Source organism: Marmota flaviventris, chromosome 13 (assembly GCF_047511675.1).
Source record: "Marmota flaviventris isolate mMarFla1 chromosome 13, mMarFla1.hap1, whole genome shotgun sequence".
Lineage (NCBI taxonomy): Eukaryota > Metazoa > Chordata > Mammalia > Rodentia > Sciuridae > Marmota > Marmota flaviventris.
Genome location: NC_092510.1, coordinates 83,680,756 through 83,702,402, shown reverse-complemented (window position 1 = coordinate 83,702,402; position 21,647 = coordinate 83,680,756). Strand labels below are relative to the sequence as shown.

At 37.6% G+C, this 21,647-nt stretch overlaps 1 protein-coding gene across 1 annotated transcript in view; it reads right to left on the bottom strand.

Annotated features, from left to right (window-relative positions):
* The window catches only part of Kiaa1958 (KIAA1958 ortholog), a 139,645-nt gene that overhangs the window by 58,840 nt on the left and 59,158 nt on the right, over nucleotides 1-21,647 (bottom strand). Inside the window, exon 2 of the mRNA XM_027943035.2 lies at nucleotides 11,913-13,107. Within this exon, the coding sequence (XP_027798836.1) occupies nucleotides 11,913-13,083 (1,171 nt within the window). The 5' untranslated portion in view covers nucleotides 13,084-13,107. The remainder of the gene's footprint in view (nucleotides 1-11,912; nucleotides 13,108-21,647) is intronic.

Here is a 21,647-nt window from a genome sequence, read left to right as displayed (position 1 = left end):
AGAACAAAACACGCCAAACAAACAGCCTCTCAGGAAAAACCCCTCAGAGCCCAACTGCCACCATCGGCTTTCCACAAGCCTCTCTCTCCTCCCACAAGCTTCTCTCCACCTCCCACAATCCTCCTGCTCTTGAGGCCGATTGGCTGGGTCACGTGGGCGGAGCCAAAAAAGTCCCCCAATGAGCAGCTCCGTGGTCTGAAAGGGCAGGGAAACAGTCCAATGAGCATCACCGCAGAGGAGCCAATCAGCTAGATGTTGCTGGGGCCGAGGAGCCAATCAGCTAGATGTTGCTGGGGCCGCTGTGAGCCAATCATCAGCCGGCAGCTGGATTGCTGGCAGCTGGAAGTTTGCTGGGGCCCCTTCGGCTGTGGCTCTCAACATCTCCCCCTCTCTGTTTAAACAACAAGCATGTGGCTTAGGGACCGTGCCTGTTAGGCAGTCCAATTCAACATATGGTCCTTACCCGTCATCGGATGAACTGACCTCTAGGCATCAGCCTCCTGTCTTAGGTTGGTACCACTGCAATTGGATCATACCCGTCACTGACTACCGGTCCAGCATACAGCCATACTTGTGGATAGGCCTTTGCACCAGTGGGGGGGTGAGGTTCTTTGCCTCACCTCTGTTGGCCCCCAAATTTTAGACCATCACTAGTAGAGGAGGATGCAAAATGCCATGACATTAAGCCAATTGAGGGCTCCTTTGAAAAATTGTACCACCGGTGACATCATCAGCAAAAATACCCCAACACTACCACAAGTCGCTGCACCAACAGATAGTTCAAAATGCATACAGGTGAGCTCACAATGTGTCCAGGCAAGTTCTGCAAGCAGTTCAGTGATGGCTATTGTAGAAGGTGTAGATTGGTTTTATCTTTGACTTCACCAGCACTGGGATGAAGATAGGAATTCTGGCAATAATGGCTAAAGAAAAAATTATGTAACATTACAGAAGGCACTAAAAGAAAACAATTTTCTTAACAATTTACATTGTCTTCACCGGCACTGGGATGAAGATAGGAATTCTGGCAATAATGGCTAAAGAAAAAATTATGTAACATTACAGAAGGCACTAAAAGAAAACAATTTTCTTAACAATTTACATTGTCTTTAAGAGAATTATTAAATATAATGAAAAGGAAAGGTGAAAGTAAACAAACAGATCTGTTAACCTTCTTTTTTGTTTACATATTAAAACAATCCTCAACAGTTGTTTACCCAATTTAAATTAAACCATATAAATCACGTGAAAAAAAAAATATTTGGATCCATTTTATCATGAGCGCTCATCATATATGATATATGGACATTCAAACATATAACACAAAACACAAGTGTGCACACATAACATAATACATACAACACATAACATTATAGTAAAGGCCTTATAACTTTTTACAGGTGAAATCTCCATTGCAATGTTTAAAAACTCTATAGTCAAAAAATAGAACTGATCAGCAAAACATTAACCTAGGTCTGTATGAGCTCAAAAAACAAAATAGAACTTCATGATATGGCAAAGGGCAATAATAAAATAGATATTGAAAAAAGCATCCTGGTTCTGTTGCAGATGTAAGAATAGCCAAACTGGAGTTTTGGATATCAGTTGTTATGGATTTGAGCCAAATCATCTTCTTTTTGGTCTGTAGAAATCGCTTTAGTTAATCTCTCTGGAATCCAAATCGGCTGCTGTTCTCCCTGTGGAAACACATAAACAGACCCCCGACTCCAGACAATCACTGGGTCAGGACTTTGGTTAATCTCTCTGGAATCCAAATCGGCTGCTGTTCTCCCTGTGGAAACACACAAACAGACCCCCGACTCCAGACAATTACTGGGTCAGGACCTTTCCATTGTCCTGTTAGAATATCCTTCCAAAGTACCTTGGGCTTATGTACATTTTTTGGACACATATGCCTTTCCGCAGCACTAAGTCCTGATGAATCCAAATTTAAAAAGTTTAGAGTAAAAAGGGTTATTTTAAGTTTATCTTTGGGGAATATATACCCCTTCCCAATTCCTTCTTTTTGCTTTAATAAGTACATTTTAATAGTTTGATGAGCTCTTTCAACTATGCCTTGTCCCTGTGGATTGTATGGGATTCCTGTTATATGAGTAATGCCAAATGTTGAGCAAAATTGTTTAAAAGAGGTAGAAGTATAACCAGGGGCATTATCTGTTTTTAACTGTTTTGGAACACCCACAGTGGCAAAATTTTGTAAGCAGTGAGCTATAACATCTTTAGTTTTTTCTCCGGCATGAAGGGAGCCCATCAAAAATCCAGAAGAAGTATCAACTGTAACATGCAAATATTTTAATTTTCCAAATTCTGGCAAGTGTGTGACGTCCATCTGCCAAATATGGTTAGGTATCAATCCTCTAGGATTGACTCCAAGATTAACTTGTGGTAAAAAGGTCACACAATTTTGACATTGTTTTATTATTTGTCTAGCTTGTTCCTTAGTTATTTTAAAACGCTTTTGTAAAGTATTAGCATTGACATGGAACATTTTATGAAAATTTATAGCTTCTTCTAGTGTAGAGAAAATATGTATGTCATGTGTAGTTTTATCTGCTAAATCATTGCCCAAACTAAGGGCTCCAGGCAATCCTGTATGTGCCCTGATATGTCCTATAAAGAATGGATCTTTTCTGTCCCAGATTAGACTTTGTATAGTGGAAAGCAAAGAGAAAACAGTAGAAGAAGGGGAAATCCTACCAGCATCTTCAAGAGATACTATAGCATTAACTACATACTGACTATCAGAAAATAAATTAAATACAGAATCTTTAAACATCACAAAAGCTTGTAAAACTGCATTAAGCTCTACCTTTTGAGCTGATTGTTTGGGTACTAAAAATGTAAAAGTTTGATCAGGGGTAACTACTGCTGCTGTACCATTATTTGACCCATCAGTGAATATATTTGGAGCATTCATGATAGGTGTTTTTCTTGTCATTTTTGGAAAAATTACAGGATGCAATGACCAAAAAGACAATAAAGGATTAGATGGTAAGTGGTTATCAAATGAAACATTAGATTTGCACATGATTATTGCCCAAGTATTTAACTCATTAGCTAACTCATCAATTTGATTCATAGTATATGGAGTAATAATTTTATTGGGAGAAATTCCAAACACTCCCTTTGCTGCTTTTATTCCTTTGAGTATTAATTGTCCTACAGCCTCAGGATACCTAGTAAGAATAGTGTTAGGAGAATAAGATAAATGTATCCATAATAATGGACCTTCTTGCCAAAATACTCCTGTAGGAATATTTTTTGTTGGTAGTACAATAAATAATAAAGGCAAACTTATATCAATTCTATCCAAATGCATATTTTCCATATATGTTTCAATGATTTTTAATGCCTTTCTTGCTTCAGGCGTTAACATTCGGGGTGAATTTGGATCTGATGGACCTTTTAGGATATCAAATAAAGGTCCCAACTCTCCTGTTGGTATACCTAAATAAGGCCTTATCCAATTTATGTCTCCTAATAACTTTTGAAAGTCATTAAGTGATTTGAGTTGATCTACTCGTATTTGAATTTTTGGTGGACGGACCATGGTTGAGGATAATAGAACTCCTAAATAATTAATTGGAAAATTTAATTGTACTTTATCTATTGCTATCTCTAGATTATAATTTTTTAATAAGTTTGTAAGTGTGGCATAACATTCTAGCAATGTGTTTTTATCTTTGTGTGCTAATAATACATCATCCATATAGTGAAATATTTGTAGTTCAGAATTTTGATTTCTAAGTGGCTGGATTGCTTTGTTAACATAAATTTGACACATAGTTGGGCTGTTAGCCATCCCTTGAGGGAGTACTTTCCATTCATATCTCTGATCAGGACCTTCATGATTCAGTGCAGGGATAGTAAATGCAAAACGTAGACTATCCTCAGGATGAATTGGAATTGAAAAAAAACAATCTTTAATATCTATAACTAAAACATACCAGGTTTTTGGCAAAGCAGACAACTGAGGAATCCCTGATTGAGCAGGTCCCATAATAACCATCTCATTATTAATGGCTCTTAAATCTTGCAATAATCTCCATTTACCAGATTTCTTTTTGATGACAAAAATGGGAGTATTATGGGGAGATACAGAAGGTTGTATATGTCCTTCTGCTAATTGTTGTTTGACCAGGTCATGGGCTGCTTGTATCTTTTCTTTAGTCAGGGGCCACTGAGGAACCCATACTGGTCTTTCTGATTTCCAAGTAATTTTTATTGTCTCAGTGGCCCTTTCTGAAAATCCAACCCATGTCTGTCTGTTCCTTGATCTATTTGTATTGGTGCTGCTATACCTTGTTCTTGTTTTTCTAATCTTTTTCCTTTCCTAAAACCTTGTCTAGTCATAATAGTGGGTGCATTTTGGTTGATGTTATTTGTTAATGTCAAACCTAATTGATCTAGGACATCTCGTCCCCATAAATTTACGGGAAGATGATCCAATACATATGGCTGTATAGTTCCTTCACATCCTTCAGGATCCTTCCAATCTAATACCATTGCACTTCTATGGGGATTAGTCGCCACTCCTAGGCCTCGAAGCGTTTGAGTGGCTTGTTGTAATGGCCAATGTTTTGGCCATTCTTGACGAGAGATGATGCTAAGGTCTGCACCTGTATCCAGTAGCCCATTAAATTCATGTCCTTGAATATTTAGTTTTAGCATGGGGCGAGAATCTAAATTTAAAGAAAGCATAGCCCAATCTACACCTGTGGAACCTAATCCCTTGGAACCTCTTTCTACAGTACGACTGGAAAATTTATCATGTAGGCTGGGTATTATTAGTAACTGTGCTATTCTATCTCCTGGTGAAATTACTGATATACCCTTTGGAGAACTGGCTATAATTTTTATTTCACCTTCATAATCGGGATCAATTACCCCAGGACTTATCATAAGTCCTTTTAGAGTAGAAGAGCTGCGTCCCAATAATAAGCCTACTGTTCCTTTGGGAAGAGGTCCTTTCACCCCTGTGGGAATGATTTGAACTCCCATCTCTGGAGTTAGTACTGCTCTGGCGGAAGCGCAGATGTCCAACCCTGCGCTCCCTCTGGTTTGTCTGATGAGGGATCTGATGGACAGTGTGTCCTGGGCACTACCCTGATGGGGTTGCTGGGTTCCTCCAGTGCTCCGTATATTTGTGGTTTTGGGCCCCGGAGCATTGGGCCCCCTTGTCCATTTTTTGGCAATGGAGCCTGATGCCTTTCTCCACGATATCGTGGATAAACACCTGGTCCTTGTTCATTTTTTGATAATGGAGTACCCTCTATGGTGGTTTGAGAACGGCATTCATTAGCCCAATGTCTCCCTCTACGGCATCGTGGGCAAATACCTGGTATTCTACTCCTTGGATACCTAGTTTTGTTAAACCCTCCTCCAATGGGGCAATTCCTTTTAAAATGTCCTGTTTGTTCACAATTGTAGCATGTTCTTGGCCTGGCATCTAACGCCTGTTTTACTGCAGCTGCCACAATTTGCCCTTGTTCATTAATGTCTCTGGCATCTAAAGCCTGTTTTACTGCAGCTGCCACGACTTGCTCTTGTTCATTAATGTCTCTACATAATTTAATATATGTGTTTAAATCTTCATGTTTCCATGGTCTAATGATATCTCTGCACCAACGATTCGCTTGCTCATAAGCCAGGTGTTTTAGTAATGGCATTGCTTGTTCTGTATTCCCAAAAACTCTGGTAGCTGTTTGAATAAGCCTATCTACAAATTCAGCATAAGGTTCATTAGCTCCTTGTATTACCTTAGATAATTGACCTTGTAAACCTCCATGTCCTTGTAAAGTCTTCCATGCCTTAATTGCATCTGCAGCAATTTGTGCGTATACGCCAGGATCATATGCAATTTGTTGCTGCTGATCCTCATAAGGTCCCTTTCCTAACAACATATCTAGATTTCTCTGAGGATAACCAGCTGCTGCATTTCGCCTAGCCGTCTCCTTGCAAAATTCCTCATTGGCAACCTTCCATAACAGGTATTGTCCTCCATTTAGCACAGCTTTACACATATTAGCCCAATCTGCTGGCGTCATGTTCAAGTTGTTAATGGATTCGACCAAGCTTACAGTGAAGGGTGCTTGAGGACCATAGGTTGTTACAGCCTCTTTTAGCTGCTTCACTGTTTTGAAATTTAAAACTTGGTAAAATCGCTGCCCTCCTGCCTCAAATACAGGGCATGTTAATATTTGAGATCTTGTCTCAGGATCCCAACTATCAACTGCGGGGGTTGGGGACCTCCCAGCATATGGAGGTGGCCTTGTTAGTTGGACACTTACGTCCTCTGGTGATAGAAAGGTGTTAGTAGCAGTCTTTTGTTTTTCTCTGTAGTCTTCTCCTTCAAAGTTATAAACACTTGATTCTGTATCCATTGTAAAGTTTCTAAGAGAGCTTTCACCCATCTTGGAGAGTTTTTCCCATCTTGGGAAGGGGTATATATTCCCCAAAGATAAACTTAAAATAACCCTTTTTTACTGCTACTGGGTTATAGAACTGTACAGCATATTACTATACTGAACATGTAGGCAACTCTAACATAATAGTATCTATATAATTAAACAGAGTTAAACACAGTTACTACACAGAAACGATAAAGAATGGTCTATCTGTACAGCACATACAATTATGTAAAGTACATAATACTGGAAGATAACAAACACCACCTCGGGCAGGTCCCCCCAGGAGTTTCCAGATGAAGGCACTATTGTCACAGGAGAGGACAGCTCTTCATGTGTTACTACCCCTGAAGACCTTCCAGCAAGGCAAGATATGGAAGACAGTGATACTGATGATCCTGCCTCTGTGCAGGCCTAGTTTTTAGCCAAAATAATTAAATGTTAATATATATATATTTTAAAAAATAGAAGACAACTTATAGAATGAGAAAATATTTAATAAGAAAATATATTTGTACAGTGGTACAAAGTATTTGCCTTTTAAACTAAGTTTTATTACAAAAGAATCAAAGTTAAAAAATATGGAATAAAAAAATGTTACACCAGGCTAAGGTTAATTTATTATTGAAGGAAGATTAAAAAAATTAATTTAGTGTTGCCTAAGCATAGTATTTATAGTGTACAAACAATGCAAGATAATTCCCAGGCCTTCATATCCACTCACCACTAACCACTCACTGACTCAAATGCGGCAACTTCTAATCCTGCAAGGTCCACTCATGGTAAGTGCCCCATACAGACTGTACCATTCTTTATCTTTCATATTCTATTTTTACTGTACTTTTTCTTTGTTTAACTATGCTTACATACCCAAATGTTTCCTATTGCGTCACAGTTGCCTACAGTATTCAATGTATAAGCATGCTAGCCAGGTCTGTAGCCCAGGAGCAGCAGCAGGCTTTACCACACAGCCTAGGTGTACAATATGCATTTCTCAGAATGTATCCCTAGCATTGTGACATATGACTGTGTATCAAGAACACATATGAATCTATTAAAAGATTTAAAAATGTATATTCAGAAGAGGAAATATATATTACAAATCTGAAGAGCAAAAATTGATTGCTTGCTATCATAAAATTTCTGGGAAGAGATGGTTAATAAAAGGGATCCTTTGCACAAAATCTTAAAGGAGGCTATATATACATATATATGAGTATATGTAAGAATTACACATATATATGCAGAAAAACCTAACTCATGATGCAATAAGGATTCAAATTTTTAAATACCCCAATGTAGATAAAAACTCAAAAGTTAATGAAAAATGGTGAATAATTCTTCTAATCACATATCCTCTTTTTTTTTGTTACCAGAAACTGAACTTAAGGGCCATTTACCACTGGGCATAATTCCTTGTTCTTTTTTTTTCTTTATTTTTTGTTTTGAAACAAGGTCTTGATAAATTGCTTGGGACCTCACTAAATTACTGAGACTGGCCTCAAACTTGTGATCCTCCTGCCTCAGTTTCCTTAGTAACAGGGATTACAGGTATGCTCCATGGTGACCGACAATACATGCACATCCTCTTTATAAGTTGCTAGAAACTTAAGATTGAGCAGTATGGCAGAGATAAAGTGAAAAGTCATTATTTTATTCACACCTTGTTTAACATTTTATAACTTTACAAACTCAGTTATAAACATAAATAAGGATGATTTTTCACTAGGGAAAAAATTTAAGTGGCATTAGCACAATTAAGCAAAATGGATCAATTTCTCTTTATTCTGTCTCACTCAGGTCATTTGTCAAATTATTTATTTTAAAAATATCTTTTAAAGCCAGGTGCAGTGGCACATGCGTGTAATCCCAGTGGCTGAGGAGGCTGAGACAGGAGGATCGAGAGGTCAAAGCCAGCCTCAACAACAGCAAGGCGCTAAGCAACTCAATGAGACCTTGCCTGTAAATAAAATTTTAAAAAGGGCTGGGGATGTGGCTCAGTAGTTGAGTGCCCCGAATTCAATCCCTAGAAACCCACCACCAAAAAAAAAAAAAAAAAAAAAAAAATCATTTAAAGATGTGCAATATTTATGCAAGGATCTGCTAAAGACTCGAGATTCTGCTATCCGTTTTAAAAGAGCCTGATCAGCTTTCAGAAAGTTCTTTCAGAATCTTTGTTTGTTTGTTTGTTTGTTTAGTCTCAAGTGTGCTTTATACATCAACTGTGGAAGGTCCATTCATCAAGGCAATCACATACATTTGGGCATGCTGAATTGATTTTTTCTAAATCTCTACTTACAATGGAGATTATAAGAATACAAATGCAAATAAATAAATTAAACTTTAGAACACAGAACCTAGCTTGCGCTCTGGGAAATTATACATTAATTTTAAATATCTCTCAAAAAAGAAAAATGTCAATCAGGTTTTTATTTGTCTCATTGCTCTTTCTAATCCAAGTAGTATTTTTCTAAAGCTAATGATATGTTGGCAATATGTCTTTCCACAGAACAATGGATCAAAAAATGAGAATGATTCCTTAGAAAATTCCATTACTAGTTCCTTACAAAGTTCTTGAGGGTTCAACTCCAAGGCAAACCAATCCTCCTTGTTAGAATGAAGTCAAATCACAGTTCATGACTGCATATGTTATGTACTATCCTTGGTCATATCTACTTTTTAAGCTATTATAAGAAGCCCCAAAAAGTCCATAAGAATGTAAAACACACAATAATACAAGGATTTTTAAAATTACTTCTTTTGCGAATAGGCTGAATTTCTTTTTCGAATCATTATACAAGAAGTGGTTTAGAGTTCTGTGTCATGCATTTGGCTTTGCAAGGTAAGTTAGTGAAAGGGTGTGTGACACAAGTAACAGTCTTATTGAACTGCTTGAGTATACCACTTTTGTAAGTCACATTTGAGAATTATATCCTCAAATGTAAATTGAGAATGTAGAAAACTTGGCCAGGCTATGTCTTCAACTTATATTTAAAAAAAGGCAGGGGTGGGGGTGGGGCTGACAAACAAACCAGATTCACAAAAGTACTACATGGATAGAGTAGATTTCCTGGTACAAAGATGTTACCCAATCTAATAAAGACAATGCATTTAGTATATTAAGAATAGCCAATACACAGTATTATTCAATGATCAAAGTAAAAATATTTTAAAAGAAAGAAAAAGACAACCCATAGAATGAGAGAAAATAGTTGCAAATCATGTATCTGATAAGGGACTTACATCCAGAATACATAAAGAACTTTTATAACTCACCAGTAAATAGATGACCTAATTTAAAAATGGGCAAAAGATCTAAACAGACATTTCCCTAAAAAAGATCTATACATGGCCCAAGCAGTACACACAAAAAATGCTCAACAGAACAACACAAATCAAAACCATAACGATACACTATTTCACATACCCAACACTATAGCTCTAATTGTTTTAAACATGGAAAATATTAAATGTTAGTGATAATGTGGAGAAATAGTAACCTTTGTGCATTACTGGTGAGACTAAAATGGTGGAGCTATTTTGAAAATGGTTTAGCAGTTCCTTAATAAGTTAAAACAGAGTTGCCACAGGACCCAATAATTTCTACTCCTAGGTAGTTTCCCAAACAGGATAAAAACATATACCCACACAAAAATTTTTTGTATATAAATGTTCATAGTAGCAATATAATAACAATAGACTGAAACAACCCAAATGTCCATCAGCTGATGAAAAGAAATGGCATATTTGTACAATGAAATAAATACGGCATATTGTACAGTGAAATACTATCTAGCAATAAAAAGAAAAGAAATGCCACAACAGGGATCAAACTGGAAAATATTATGTTAAAAGCAAGAAGGTAATCACAAAAAGTTATATAATATGGGATTCCACTTATATATGACATCTGCAGAATAAGTAAATTCATTAGATAAAAAGCTGGTTGCCAAGAACTGGAGGGAGGAACGAGTTATACTGGTAAGCAAGAGGTTTCTTTCTGAGGTGATAAAAATGTTCTGAAATTATATAATGGTGATGGCTACACCAGGAGCATTCTAGTTACACCCCCAGCCCTTTTTAAAATTTTTGATATAGGATCTTGCTAAAATGCCAAGGCTGGCTATAAATTGTGATCCTCTTGCTTCAGCCTCCTAAATTGCTGGGATTACAAGTATGTACCACTACTCTCAATTTGAACTGTACACTTTTTAAAAGTGAATGTTACAGTATATGAATTATATCTCAACAAAGCTGTTATTTTAAGAAAGAAAAACGAATAAACTGAAAAGGCATAGTTTTTTAATAAGGCTATGAATATTTTCAGAATATAATTTATTAATAACATCATGACTATGCTAGAAAAGTAATAAATGTAAACTTCCTTTTGGGGATCTTAATGTTGACACTGAAATTGGAAAAGTGTGTTTGTAAAAGAAACATAATTTGGGGAAGTTTCGGGCCAAAGGGACTGGTGCCTTAGGCTTCTAGGAAGCTTTTCCCAAAATATATGACTATTTTGAGGATTAAAAGAGATCAAAATGACCACAGATCTCTGCTTTTCATATTCTTTGCATGTCTATTCATTCTTGTTCATGTTTTAATTTCTGGCCTATTAGATTTAAATCATGAACTCAAACCCCTTTGTTATATAAATAAATAACAATATTTACTGTTAAATAAATAATGAATGTTAGAACTAAAGAATATTAGGGCTGGGGTTGTGGCTCAGCAGTAGAGTGCTTGCCTTCCACACGCGAGGCCCCTGATCCGATCCTCAGAAACACATAAAAATAAACAAATAAAATAGAGGTACTGTGTCCAACTACAACTAAAAAATAAATATTAAAAAAAAAAGAACATTAGAACTACAGGTGTAGAGTTCTAATATCATTCTACTCTCCTCTCAATTCATTACAGTTAGGCTCATATATTGCAAAAATATATTATCTGATTCTTTTAAATTTTGAGAGAAAGATCTAATACTTCTTTTAGAAATGTCTGTTGATGTAAAAAAAAATATTTCAAGCTATCACATCCACTAAAATGATTACCAATGTGAAGTTGGTTCAGATAAAGCTGGTTCTAATGGCTGGATCTATTTTCATCATATGCCTTATCAACATCATGTAGCCTGAAACAGCAACTAAATACCTTGATACTGAGAGGAGCGCATTTTAAAAAACTTTTAAAACCAACTTCAAAAAAATTCAGGTTAAGGTCAGATATCAATCTTAAATCTAGTCACACAGAATTAATAGCACATTCTCAAAACTGTCCTCTCAGCCCTGAGGTATATTAACTGGATGAATGGCCTCAATTCAGATGAACTTCCTGCATATTATCACCTGGATGAAATGTATTTCATTATTTCTAGCTTTCTGAGAATGAAAAGGACTGAAGCAATAGTCTTGGAAGTGCTGACGGCGCAGAATTCTCTGATGCACATAGATGAGGGACTCACTATCGCCTCATGTGCCATACCTGGTATGCACTGCGCTGTGGCCTCAGTGGTTATAGTTGGAGCAACTGGAGGCTGCTGCTGACTGGAGCTCACTTCTGGCTCTGGGTTAACTGAGGGAGAGAGGGCTACCTCACAGGATGAGACCTGGCTGGGCAGATGAGACAGGAATTCTTCAGAAGCAACTTGATCATCCTGTCCAGGCAGCTGCAGGGCAGACAAAGGGATACTGATCTGTTTGTTAGGATGGGATGTGCTCACAGGCATCTGCATGGCCACCTGCTGGTTGGTGCCATGGGTACCAGTGGGTCCTCTGTTTGGTGAAGCCAGAGATACCCTAGCAGTCTTTGGGACAATTGGTCTGGAGATCACAGAAGGAGATGCAGACATACCATGTGGGTCTAGCTCCGTGTTAATGGCAGATGTTACATGGGAAATCAACTTAGCAGACCCCACACAGGAGGGACCAGCATGAGTCTGAGACTTGGGTTTTGCCATCTGAGTCAAGGACAGGGCTGGTCCATCTACCCCTCCAGTCAGCTCTGCATTTGCCACAATGTAATAATCTTCTGGAATTTCTTGTTTGATTTTCTTGATGATGACGTCATTGCTGCATTCATCAACCATCTGTGTCTGGGAACTTGAATGGAGGGAAGACGGAACTATTCCTGGCCTTTTGCGAGCAATGCTTTGAGGTCTTTGGGTTTGGGGTTCAAAGTCACTATCCTCATCTGTAACAGAAGACTCACAAACCATGTCAAACAGGGTGTTTTCATCCTCATACTCTTCAACAGCTTCATCCAGTTCAGAGGGCTCACTGCAATAAGAGAAGTCACAAGAGTCTCTGGTCCGGTTACAGTCTAGCTTTGCTTTCACTGGTCTCCCAGGGTACCTTTCAACAGGGCTAGTTTGTGTCTCAGAAGGCACCCCAATTATACTGGGACTATCAGAGTTAAAACTTCTGTTGTCCTGGAAACAGACCCTTTCTTGGGACCCAGCTCTACAAGTAGCCGTTAGTGGCCAATGATAAGCATGGCCAGCACTACAGCCCCACATTGCGGTCAGGTTCCCATGGGAACCTTCAGAAAGCAAGTGTTTTAGGTTTGGAATGAGGCTGCAAATGGTCCCATGGCTATGGGCCCAGCTGACCAATTTGGACAGATTCTCAGATGAGGTATGAAGACAATCCTCCATGTTACAGGATCAGCAGTGTCTTTCCTAAAAGGAAATAATCAAAATAAGAAACCATTATTATCCGACATTCCCATATCTCAATTAATTTCTTCCAACTATGATCATCTGTCATAAAAAAAAAAAGATATGCACTTCAGAGTTGGGCACAGTGCCATATGCCTATAACTCCAGCAACTCAGGAGTCTGGGACAGGAGGATTGCAAGTCCAAGATCAGCCTTAGCTACTTAGTGAGACCCTGTCTCAAAATAAAAAAATGAAAAGGGCTAGAAATGTAGCTCAGTGGTAAAGTTCCTAGGTTAAATCCCCAGTACAAAACCAACATAACAAACAAAGCACTTTGAAACTGTACCTAGTTAGTATCACTGCTTTGGGGCAGCAACTGGAAAGAAATATGGAAAAAAGTAAAAACAATAACTTTTGGAGACAAATTTTGCCAGTTTCCTTTAGAGCTATAATAATGGCTACACAAAAGAAAAAAGCAAAATAGGGAAAGAAAGAAGAACTAATTAAGCAATTAAAAAAAGAGAGAAGCTTCTTTATGGTACATTTCCTTTCCAAAGTAACAGAGAGGTTTAGTTGCCCCTTAATACTGAAATGTGTATTACGTGTATTAACCAAGAAGATACCCTTCCACTGCTACCCTCTAGAAACTTCATTACTAAAAGCAGAGCCAAAAAGGTAGTTTGAATCCATTCTAGGATGGATGTCAGAGAGAGGGCATCTATGCTCTGCTGGGTACCAGAAAACAAGGGAACTGAAATTCAAGTAGAGAATAAGGAATTAAACTTAATCAGCAGGAGAAGACTCTCTGACAGGGCAGGCTATAGACCATCAGCAAGGATAGCCAGATCAGGGTCAGCCACTGGTAGAAGCAGGATTCTACCAGTCTTGGCTATCTGAAATTTCTGAAATATTCCAATTCATTACACAGAGGTAAAAGGCATGTCTGAAGTGTTCCACCATCCAAGGGTCCCATGAACCCAAGGATAAGCAATTACCAAATAGAAATAAGGCATTTCTTATTTGGCAGGACTTGGGATCACTTATATGGGTCCTCGGCTGGGTGAGAACAGTGAGGACAACATGATGGGCAGGAAAGTGAAAGGGGTATGTGGAGTCTGCAAACACTCTGAAAGGTTAACAGGGCTCTGTCAAGAAGGAGATCCTGGAAAGCTGGGCAGGGAGGCACAAGGATCTTTATGAAATTATCAATCTATCTGTGGTGCTGGGGATTGAACTCAGGGCACTCAACCACTGAGCCACATCCCGGCCCTATTTTGAATTTTTTTTAAGAGACAGGGTCTCACTGAATTGCCCAGCCCTTGCTTTTGCTGAGGCTGGCTTTGAACTTGCCATCCTCCTGCCTCAGTCTCCCAAGCTGCTGTGATTACAGGAGTGAACCACCATACTCAGCTAAAATATTTAACAGTTTGGAAAAAAAACTGCTTTACAGGAACAAAAAAAGGTTCAGGTATAAAAGTATTATATCAGTTTTCCAAAACCTGACAAAGCTAGTTTGGAGCCATGTAACAGTGAATGCCTGGTTGGCTTCTACCTGAATTCAGTTCCCATAATCTGTACAACAGTCCTTAAAAGTGTTACTCCTTACAAGGTTCTGAACTTTTCAAATGGTTTGTTTTAATACTATTAGATCTCAATTGCTGATGGATGACAAAGTTTCTACAACAGAAACTGATGACAACAGAACAAAACAAATCAAAACAAAACTTTTCTAAAAGAAAGCTCAAATGGTTTCATGGTTAATTCTGTTAATTCAGGAGGAAACAATAAAAAATAATGCAAGTATTTTCAAAAGAGAGGAAGAGAGAGCAACATAATCCTTATACCAAAATTGTGACAAAGCCTTTACAATAAAGAAAACATTCATAAAGAATATTGATGTAGGGGCTGGAGATACAGCTCAGTTGGTAGAGTGTTTGCCTCGCATGCACAATGCCATGGGTTCAATCCTCAGCACCACAAAAAAAGCAAACTGAACCCAACAAGGTACATATAGGTAATACATTGTTTTTCTTTTATTTGTTCTTTTTAGTTTTACATGACAATAGAATGATTTGGACATGTCATACATAAATGGGGTATAGCTTCCTATTTTTTGTGGTTGTACATGATATGGAGTTATACTGGTCATATATTAATATAAGAACATAGGAAAGTTATGTCCAATTCATTCTACTGTCTTTCCCATTCCCATCCACCCTCCCTTTCTCCCACTCCCCCGTCTGATCCAGTGAACCTCCATCTCCCCCTCTCCCATTGTGAGTTAGCTCCACATATCAGAGAGAACATCTCGACTTTAGTTTTTTAGGACTGGCTTATTTCATTTAGCATGACAGTATCTAATTTCATCATTTACTGGCAAATACCATAATTTTATACTTCTTTATGGCTGAGATTCCATTGTGTACAGGATAGGTAATACATTGTGACCACATAAAACTTACCCCAAGAATACAAGGCTGAATGTTCAAAAATCAGTGTAATTCAATGTGTTAACCATCCATGGGAGAAAAACTACAAGGTCATTTCAAAAGATAAAAGAAAACTCAATATTCATTTATGACAGAAACAGACACACCTGTAACCTGTAATCCCAGCTGCTGGGGAGGCTGAAGCAGGAGGATCTTGAGTTCAAAGGCAGCCTCAGAAATAACAAGGTGCTAAGCAACTTAATGAGACTATGTCTCTAAATAAAATTCAAAATAGGGCTGGGGATGTGGCTCAGTGGTTGAATGACACTGAGTTCAACCCCCTTACTCCCCTCCCAAATTAAAGAAAGAAAAGAAAAACACAACAACAGCAACACTTAGCAAACTGTAACAATAGGGCAACATCCCAAATAGATAAATGGGCACCTATGAGAAATGCACAACTAATATTATACTTATATATAAAACTGAATTATTTCTAAGATTAGGAATAAGTAAAAAATGTTCTTCTGTAACACTTCTATTCGACATTGTATTAGTAGTCCTGGCCACTGAAATAACAACAGGAGAGAGGGGAGGGGAAAGGGATGGAGAGGAGAGGAATAGAGGAGAGGGAGAAGAAGAAAAATTAGAAGAAATAAAACTGTTCCTATTCGTGAAGATAAGGTAGTTTAGGTAGAAACCCAAGAGAATTCACAAAGCAACCATTAGAACTTGTAGTTGGAGGAATGAGTGATATTGGCCAAATTATAACAACATTGTATACTGTGTGCATGCACAGATATTTGAACAACAAATTCCATTAGTATGTACAATTATGATGCACCAATTTAAAAATGAGGGGAAAAAAGAACTTGTAGTTGAATTTTGCAAAGTTGCATGAAATAATATTTTTTTAAAGAGAGAGAGAATTTTTTAATATTTATTTTTTAGTTTTCAGTGGACACAACATCTTTATTTTATTTTTATGTGGTGCTGAGGATCGAACCCAGAGCCCCGCGCTTGCCAGGAGAGTGTGTTACTGCTTGAGCCCCATCCCCAGCCCAGGAAATAATTAATATTGAAAAATCAATTCTCTATATGCAAATAGTAAAATACTGGAATATTAAAATCAAAAATTTACTTATAGTAGTACCACTTCCTAATGCCTAAATACCTAGAAATAATTCTACCAAAAGATGTCAAAGACTTCTTTTTTTAAATATCTTTATTCTGTTTATCTATTTTTTTTTAATGTGGTGCTAAGGATCAAACTCGGTGCCTCACATGTGGGAGGCAAATGCTCTATCACTGAGCCACAACCCCAGCCCAAGATGTCAAAGACTTCTATACCAAAAATCACAATAATGAGTGAAATTAGACATGATCAAATAGATATACTCTATTAGTGAAGAGTCAACATTGTAAGGTTGGTATTATTCCCTAATTGATCTGTAGATTTCAATACAATTCCAATCATGAAGGTCTTGCAGGTCGTGCAAAATAATTTGGACTTTGTTACACAGTTAATAATGTATATGGTTTTAAGGAAGAAGGAAACTGGAATCATTCTGATTATAGATGGAAGAGAGATGGACTAGAGGAGAAAACTCTAGTTTGGAAATTTGATACAGCAATTCAGGTAAGGTATAACAGCAACCTGCCTTGAATAGCAGCAGATGCATGGAAAGAGCACAGATCTGAAAAGAAGATAATGGAAGACTGGATATGGGAGATGGGAAGAAGGAAGAAGTTGTGATACAGCTCACCATCTCTCTGGCAAATTGACCCAGGCTATGTCCTTACTTGAAATATGCATTCATGACATACAAACTAGATATGCCTTTGCCAGGAAAACAATTGATTTTTGAAATAATTTTTAGTGAGGTTTCTACTGTCATGGAAAAAAGTTGCCTGGGTTAATTTGATACTGATATTATATTTAAAATGCTTTAAAAATATTAATGCTTCTAAAATATTCATTCATAAATACCTCAAAATTCTCAACTCTCCCTTAATTTATATAGCATATACTGAGTGAGTTTTTACTATATACTGTCAGAAAAGGATTAACATTAATTATAATGGCATTCCATTCATTCAAATTGATCTAATAGCAATATTATTCAATCACGTGTAAAGTGGTATTCCCATCAATGGGCATGATTTGACGTGATGATTCATGCTATACAGTTCACTCAAAGAAAAACAGTAAATAGAAAACCTGAAATTTCTGTCTCAAAGTGAATGACAAAATAAATAAATATATAGATTTTTTTAGATGTAGATGGACACAATATTTTATTTATTTTTATGTGGTGCTGAGGATCAAACCCAGTGCCTCACACATGCTAGGCAAGCACTCTACCACTGAGCCACAACCCCAGTTCACAATAAAATATTTTAAATTGCCTTTAAATTTATATAGCTTTAAACCAGGCATGATAGCACACACCTATAATTCCAGCAACTGAGGAGACTGAGACAGGAGGATCAAAGCCAAGCCTTAGCAACTTGGTGAGGCCCTGTCTCAATATAAAAATTAAGGCATGCCTAGGGATGCAGCTCAGTGGTTAAGGCACCCCTAAGTTCAAACTCCAACCCACCTCACCCAAAATTTAGCTTCGTTCTTTTGATGGCATTTCCCAAGATGTAACAGGATCTATAATAAAGAATCTGTATGGAGCTGGGATTGTAGCTCAGTGGTAGAGCAGTCGCCTAGCACGTGCGAGGCTCTGGGTTCAACCCTCAGCACCACATAAACATAAATAAATAAAAAATAAAATAAAATAAAAGCATTGTATCCAACTAGAAAAAAGAATATACTTTAAAAAATGATGTATCCTATTTGCAAAGGCACGATAAAGTTGCATCTTATAGATTATAGGCAATAAACAATAAACCCAACTTAACACACACACACACAAAGAATCTGTTGTTGGGTGAATGCCTGTAATCTCAGATACGATGATAACCTGCCTTGTGGTGGTGCAATGCCTCAGCCTCATTTGTTCCTCAACTCTCCAACCTGCCAGTTTCTCATTGGGTCTTAGGAGTGTACCTGGTGACTAAAACTACAAATGAACTCACATACTAAAATGAGACACTCCTTCAAAATGCTGCCTGCAACCAAGCTCTAAAGTAGATGATCTCTGCAGAAGAGATACTACCAGTAATCACACCTGTATGTCCAAACCAGGCCTGCTGCCCTGATTTGGGGACAGTGTATTCTTTCTGGGAAAACTCATCCATTAATTTTTCTGGAAGTGGTGAAAGGAGATTTTTTCCTTGGCTAGTGTTGGGCGCTCAGCATTAGATTCCTTCCTTTCTTTTTTTCCCTCTGTCTTTTGGTACCAAGGATTGAACTCAGGGGCACTTTACCACTAAGCAACATTCTCGGTTCTATTTATTTTTAGACTAAATTGCTATGGCTGGGCTGGAATTTGAGACCCCTTGCCTCAGCCTCCAGAGTCACTGGGATTACAGGCATACCAATTAGCTTTCAGAGTAATCTGAAAAATCTTCCTCCCTTCTTCCTGTTGAGTATGTGGAGATATTTTATTTTTTGTAAAAAAAGTGGGAATAAGGGGAGGGTCCTCTTTAGTCCTCCTTTCTTGGTTTCCCAGAGATTTTCTTTTTCCTTAGTTGGCATTTCACTTGGTTTTAAGAAATGAGTAAAACTAGCTGGGGGTGGTTGGGCACACGTATAATCCCTCCACCTTGAGGCAGGATGATCACAAGTTCAAAGCCAGACTCTGGGTTGACTTGTAGCTCAGTGGTAGAGCACTTGCATAGCTCTGGTTAGGCCCTGGGTTCCATCCTCAGTACCACATAAAACAAAAGTTTCAATTCTTAAAACAAACAAATAAAAGTCAGCCTCAGCAAATCAATGTAGCCCTATGCAATTCAGTGAGACCCTGTCTCTAAATAAAATATTTTAAAAAGCTGGGGATGTGGCTCAGTGGTTAAGCGCCCCCAGGTTCAATTGCAGGTACCTAAAAGAAAAAAGAATAAAACCTTTGGCTCAGTTGACGAGAGCCAATGCACAACTAGAGAGCCATTTGCAACAGTAGTTCTCAAATCAAGCTGTGCCCTGAAATCACCTATGGTTCTGATTAGAAAGTAGAGGATCTGCTTCTAGCTCAACCTTGGAGGTTGACCAAGAGGCTGGGTGTGGGAATCTGTGTTTATATCTAGTGTTTGCAGCCAGTTTCAATCTGCACTTGAGAATCATGAATCTACATGACTTTTAATGTTGTATATAGTATAATTAACCAAACCTTTACTTTTGGACACTTTGCTTAGCTTGATTCCAATTATTCATTAATATAATGGCTATAATGAACATGTTTTTATATTAACCTTTTTATCTACCTCTATATCATCCTAATAAACACCTAGACATAGAATCAAAAGTAGAACTTTAATTTTTTTAGTCAAACTGTCTGTAAGTAGGCTCTATCAGACTGCTCCTACTTACAGTATACTAGAGTGTCTATTTCCTTATCTTCTGCCTACATAGGATAGTATTACTTTTTTAAAATTTTTTTGCTAATTTTAGAGGAGAAATGATATCTTAGTGCTTATTAATGGCATTTTATAATTACAAAATTACATTCAATACACATTTCTTAATAATCTACCAGGTCATTATGAACAATCTGTGCAAAACCCAACGTGGTTCTTACTCTCATTTTTATAGAAAAGTAATTTTAATCCAATAATCAAACAAGTAAACCTAATAAATGGTACTTAATATCAAAACTGTGATAAGTGGTAGTATTAGATCTTCTAAAACAGTAATCTATTTAGAAATGTTGGTGAGGACTCCCCTAAGAATTGAAGTTAACAATAAAGATAATGAGAAGAGCATGCACTGACAGCACTCACAATGTGCTGGCTCTAATCTAAGCACATTAGGTACAATAATACACCTACTTTTATGGGGAAGTGTAGTTACCTCCATTTTATAGGTAAGAAAACATGGTTTTCCACTGTCATGTAACTAGCAAATAAAGGAGTCAGGATTCAAACCAAAGTGATCTGCCCCAGTGTCAGTCTACTAACTTCCATATGCACCATCTTCAGGTGATGCTCCTGAACCCTGTGCCACACCAGGCCCAGTGTTGCACTGCTTCAAAGGAATGGTACACGAGCCCCAAGCCAACCTGGAGCTCCTAAGAATTGTCAAAGAATATTAGGATAGATATCTCTCTCACTTCCAGAGCTGCAGCCAAGGCACAATCCTAGCATACCTAACTTAAGTGCTGGGGTGTGGGGGGAGCAGGAGTATTTTCCTTGTTTTGAAATTGGTAAAACCAAATCCACCTACATTAATAATTTCCTGCTAACTATCCTTATGTTATGACACATCTGAACATTATATTCTTTCCTGAGTATGTGGGAGAAAAATCCACAGATTTCTGATATTTTTAAAACTCTCAAGTGAAGAGTGACTGACTCTTATATAAACCTACCTGACACAAGTGTGGTTTCCATAGACTGGGCAGTTTATTTTCTATCTATGTTAAACACATTTAGTCTGGGAACATTGAGGATGGATAACTTTCAATATGATATAAGCTGACTCACCATTAAAAACAAGAGCACTGTAAAGGCTTAAAACTGAAGATTCTTTTTTAAGTTGTCAATTATTATTATTTATTTGAATTGCTGAGAATTGAACCCAGTGCTCACACGTGTTAGGCAAGCGCTCCAACACTGAGCTACAGCCCCAGCCCCCCAAAACTGAAGATTCTTAATCCTCTATTAGGCTACCAAAACTCTTGAGAGTATAAAGCATGACTTAAAGAAACACATTCTGAGCTGGGTGTAGTAGTACACACTAGTAATCCCAATGACTTAGGAGGCTGAGGCAGGAGGATCAAAAGTTCAAAGCCAGCCTCAGCAACTTAGCAAGACCCTATCTCAAAATAAAAAATAAACAGGGCTGGGGATGTAACTCAGTGGTAAAGTATCCTTGGATTAAATTCCCAGGAGGGAGGCGGGGAGAAGAAGAAGAAGAGAAGAGGGACATTCCAGAGATTTCTTTTTTTTTTTTTTTTTAATTTTTTATTGTTGGTTGTTCAAAACATTACAAATTTCTTGACATATCATATTCCACACTTTGATTC